The sequence below is a fragment of the Solanum lycopersicum genome, chromosome 7 (assembly GCF_036512215.1).
Source record: "Solanum lycopersicum chromosome 7, SLM_r2.1".
Taxonomy (NCBI): Eukaryota; Viridiplantae; Streptophyta; class Magnoliopsida; order Solanales; family Solanaceae; genus Solanum; species Solanum lycopersicum.
This window is the reverse complement of record NC_090806.1, coordinates 50,548,005-50,553,230: the sequence shown is the minus strand read 5'-3', so window position 1 is coordinate 50,553,230 and position 5,226 is coordinate 50,548,005. Positions and strand designations below refer to the sequence as shown.

Below are 5,226 nucleotides of genomic sequence, written 5' to 3'. Positions count from 1 at the left end.
ATTAATCATCTCTGGAGTAGGTAATTCCTCATTCTGCAACTACTCATTCTCCCTTTCCTCACCCTCTCTTACAACCTCCTTTGTCGGTGGAGGAGTCACCGCCCTAGTACTAGATCGGCCAGGTGTTTGTCCTCTTCCTCTAGAGGCCGTGGTAGAGCTCGCGGGAGGACGTCCTCTAGAGGAAGAGGACAAGCACCTGGCCGATCTAGTACTAGGGTGGTGACTCCTCCACCGACAAAGGAGGTTGTAAGAGAGGGTGAGGAAGGGGAGAATGAGTAGTTGCAGAATGAGGAATTACCTACCCCAGAGATGATCAATCAGGTTCTCGCCTACCTCAGTGGGTTGTCTGATCAAGGTCAGGCACCTCCAATGTTTTCTGCGCCAACACCTCAGGTTCCAGGAGTACAGCATGCAACTGCTGTGGCTCCCCGCATGGATGCCTCATTGGAAATAGGCCTGTTTCATCGGTTGACTACAAGGCCTATTATGACAAGTGATCAGCATGAACTTTTCAGAATGTTCTTGAAATTGAAACCTCCAGACTTTAAGGGTGCTGAATCTGAGGATGCCTATGATTTTCTGGTTGATTGTCATGAGCTACTACACAAGATGGGTATAGTAGAACGATTTGGCGTTGAGTTTGTAACCTATCAGTTCCAAGGAAATGCCAAAATGTGGTGGCGGTCACATGTTTGGTGTCAACCCGCACAAGCACCACCTATGACATGGGCATCATTTTCTAGTTTACTTATGGAGAAGTATATCCCCCAGACCTTGAGGGATAGGAGGAGAGATGACTTCTTAAGCCTAGAGCAAGGCAGGATGTCGGTTACTGCGTATGAGGCTAAGTTCCGTGCATTATCCAGGTATGCCACCCAGCTTTGTTTCAGTCCACAAGAGCGGATTCTCCATTTTGTGAAGGGGTTGAGGTCAGAGTTGCAAATTTCAGCCTTACAGGTAGCGGCTACGGCGAAATCCTTTCAGGAAGTGGTAGACTTCGTGATAGAGGTGGAGGGAGTGAAGCCAGATGACTTCAGCATGACATCGACGTCTAAAAGGTTTTGTAAGGGAGGTGAGTTTAATGGTTCTTGCTCCAGAGGACAGGGTTCAGGTGGTTACCCAGTCCGACCAATTCAGTCCTCACTACAGGCTGTAGCTGGGGGTCCACCACAGAACGGTCAACATTTCTCTGAGTTTGGAGGTTATCCCCAGACTTCGTCCTTCTCACAGAGACCTATGCTTCAATCCAGAGAGTGTTATGGATGTGGGGAGACTGGGCACATTAAGAGGTATTGTCCGAAACAGAGTTACAGACCTCCAATAGTTAGAGGTAGAGGTGGTTATAGAAGAGGCCGTCATTCTGGAGACGTGGTGGCCGAGGTAATGGTGGTCACCAAAACGGCGGGGTGACGGGCAAACTGGAGCCACTACGGCACAACATGGTAGGGGCAACGGGAAGACAGGTGATACGGCCCATTGTTATGCTTTCCCTGGGAGATCTGAAGCGGAGACATCGGATGCTGTTATCACAGGTAATCTTTTGGTTTGCGATTGCATGGCTTCTGTACTATTTGATCCCGGATCCACATTTTCATATTTATATTCCTCATTTGCTACTGGTCTTAACTTACATTGTGAATTGCTTGACATGCCTATTCGTGTTTCTACTCCGGTGGGTGAGTCTGTGATAGTTGAAAAGGTATATAGGTCTTGTCTTATAACTTTTGTGGGGAGCAATACTCATGTAGACTTGGTTATTGTAGAAATGATTGATTTCAATGTAATTCAGGGTATGACTTGGCTTTCTCCAAATTTTGCAATCTTATATTCGAATGCTAAAACTGTAACATTGGCCAAGCCTGGGACAAATCCGTCAGTGTGGGAGGGTGACTACACTTCCACTCCAGTTCATATCATCTCCTTTCTTCGTGCTAAGAGAATGGTTAGTAAGGGTTGTTTAGCTTTCTTGGAGCACCTCAGGGATGATACTAGCCAAGTACCTTCAATTGAGTCGGTTTCGATAGTCCGTGAGTTTCTGGATGTGTTCCCTGCAGATCTTCCTGGTATGCCACCGGATAGAGATATTTATTTCTATATTGATCTGGAGCCGGGTACTCGCCCCATATCCATACCCCCTTATAGGATGGCTCCCGCTGAGTTAAGAGAGTTATAGGCCCAACTTCAAGAGTTGTTAAGCAACTGCTTCATTAGACCAAGTGCATCCCCTTGGGATGCTCCGATTTTGTTTGTAATGAACAAGGATGGAAGTTTTAGGATGTGCATAGACTACAGACAACTAATTAAGTAACTATTAAGAACAAGTATCCTCTTCCTCGCATCGATGATTTGTTCGATCAGTTACAAGGTGCTTGTACCTTCTCAAAAATCGACTTGAGATCTGGTTATCACCAATTAAAAATACGAGCAATGGATTTACCCAAGACTATTTTTCGGACCAGATATGGAAATTATGAGTTCTTAGTAATGTCTTTTGGGATTACGAATACCTCTACTGCTTTCATGAGCTTGATGAATGGGATTTTTAAGTCATACCTGCATCTCTTTGTCATTGTATTCATTGATGATATACTGGTATACTCAAAAAGCAAGAAATAACATGAGGAGCACTTGAGAATGGTATTGGAAATGTTGAGGGAAAAAAAGCTTTATGCCAAATTCTCTAAGTGTGAGTTTTGGCTAGATTCAGTGTCCTTCTTGGGGCATGTGATTTCTATAGATGGAGTGAAGGTGGATCCTTCTAAGATCAAAGGAGTGAAGAGTTGGGTAAGACCTACTAATGTTACAGAGGTAAGTAGCTATATTGGTTTAGCTAGCTACTACCGTCGATTTGTTAAGGGATTTTCTTCCGTTGCTTCCCAATTGACAAACTTGACTAAGCAGAGTGGTCCATTTGTATGGTCGGACGAGTGTGAAGAAAACTTTCAGAAGCACAAGACTTTGTTGACTACTTCACCAATTCTCACCTTGCCAGCTGAAGGAAAGAACTTCATTGTTTACTGTGATGCATCCTATTATGGGTTGGGTGCAGTGCTAATGCAAGAGAAGAATGTAATTGGTTATGCCTCGAGGCAATTAAAGGTGCATAAACATAATTATCCGACCCACGATTTGGAGTTAGTGGCGGTAGTGTTTGCATTAAATCAAAGGATACATAACCTATATGGGGTTAAGTGTGAAGTCTATATGGATCATCGTAGCCTACAGTATGTCTTTACTCTGAAAGATTTGAATCTAAGGCAGAGGAGGTGGATGGAACTACTGAAGGACTATGATATCACTATATTGTATCATTCGGGAAAAGCTAATGTTGTGGCACATGCTTTATATAGAAAGGCAGAGAGCATGGGAAGTCTAGCTCACTTGCAAATTTCCAAACGCCATTGGCTAGAGAGGTTCAGACTCTGGCTAATGACTTTATGAGGCTAGAAGTAAATGAGAATGAAGGATTTTTGACCTGTGTGGAGGCAAGATCTTCCTTTCTTTACAAGATTAAGTGAAAGCAGTTTAATGATAAGAAGCTGATTCGGATTCTAGATAAGGTGTTGCGAGGAGAAGCTAAAGAATCAAAAATCAATGAGGAAGGTGTTTTGAGAATTAAGGGAAGGGTATGTTTACCCCGCGTCGATGATTTGATTCACACTATTCTTACAGAGGCTCATAGTTCAAGGTATTCTTTACATCCTAGTTCAACCAAGATGTATCGTGACCTAAAGAAACATTTTTGGTGGAGTAGAATGAAGCGTGACATTTTTTATTTTGTTGCCCAATGCCCGAATTGTCAGCAAGTAAAGTATGAACACCAGAGACCTGGAGGGACACTTCAGAGAATACCCATTCCTGAATGGAAGTGAGAGAGAATTGAAATGGACTTCGTGGTTGGTCTTCCAAAGATAATGGGTAAGTATGATTCCATTTGGGTAATTGTTGATAGGTTAACTAAGTCTGCTCACTTCATTCCGGTTTAGTTGACTTACAATGCAGAGAAGTTACCCAAACTTTATATATAAGAGATTGTTCGATTGGACGGAGTTCCACTATCCACCATATCGGATAGAGGTATGCAATTTACTTCAATGTTTTGGAAAACATTGCATGCAAAATAAGGTACTAGGTTGTATCTTAGTACCACATTTCACCCTCAGACCAATGGTCAGTCTGAGCAGACGATTCAGGTTTTTGAGGATATGCTTCGTGCATCTGTGATAGAATTTGGTGGTCATTGGGATAACTTCTTACCCTTAGGAGAGTTCTCATACAACAATGCTATCACTCAAGTATTGATATGGCCCCATTTGAGGCACAGTATAATAGAAGATGTATGTCTCCCATTGGGTGGTTTGATGCATTTGAGGTTAGACCTTGGGGTACTGACCTTCTGAGGGAATCGTTAGATAAAGTGAAATGCATTCAACAAAAGCTTTTAGCGGCCCAAAGTAGACAGAAAGAATATGCAGATCGCAAGGTTAGAGACTTGGAGTTTATGGAGGGTGAGTAAGTTTTACTGAAGGTTTCACCCATGAAAGGGGTGATGCGGTTCGGCAAGTGAGGTAAGCTTAGTCCGAGGTATATTTCTCTATTTGAAGTTATAAAGCTCTTGGGGGAGGTAGCTTTTGAATTAGCCTTACCCCCAGGACTGTCAGGAGTGCACGCGGTATTTCTTGTGTTATGTTGAAAAGATAACATGGGGATAGAAACTACATCATTCGTTGGGATTCAGTTATTCTTGGTGAGAATTTGTCTTATGAGGAGGAGCCTGTTTCCATTTTAGATAGAGAAGTCCGCAAGTTGAGGTCAAGAGAGATTGCATCCATCAAGGTTCAATGGATGAATCAGCCGGTTGAAGAATCCAATTGGGAGAAAGAGGCTGATATGGAAGAACGATACCCACATCTGTTTACAGATTCAGGTACTCCTTTTCGCCCTTGTTTTTCTTCTAGTGATCGTTCAAGGACGAACGATGGGTAAATTTGTATCTATTGTAACGACCTGTTTAGTCATTTTGAGCAGTGGAGTATTTCTGGTAATAATTGTCTGAGTCAACAGATCCCACGACAGACCGTCATGGGCACAACGAACCTTTGAGGGTATCTCGTTCCAAAATACTTAGAATTCTAAAATTTGGGTACTGAGATTGACTCTCTGAGCTTCGCGACGACATGGCAGGATGGACCGTTGTGGGCACGACGGACCGTCGCAGGCACGATA

The 5,226-nt window shown here is 43.2% G+C and overlaps 1 protein-coding gene across 1 annotated transcript; it reads left to right on the top strand.

Moving 5' to 3' along the window:
- The first annotated feature begins 309 nt into the window (after window positions 1-309).
- LOC138337484 (uncharacterized) lies at window positions 310-4,986 on the top strand. Its single transcript, XM_069287397.1, has 3 exons — window positions 310-518; window positions 1,098-1,177; window positions 4,739-4,986. The coding sequence occupies exons 1-3, from the start codon at window positions 310-312 to the stop codon at window positions 4,984-4,986; spliced, it is 537 nt and encodes a 178-aa protein (XP_069143498.1).
- Window positions 4,987-5,226: the final 240 nt, after the last annotated feature.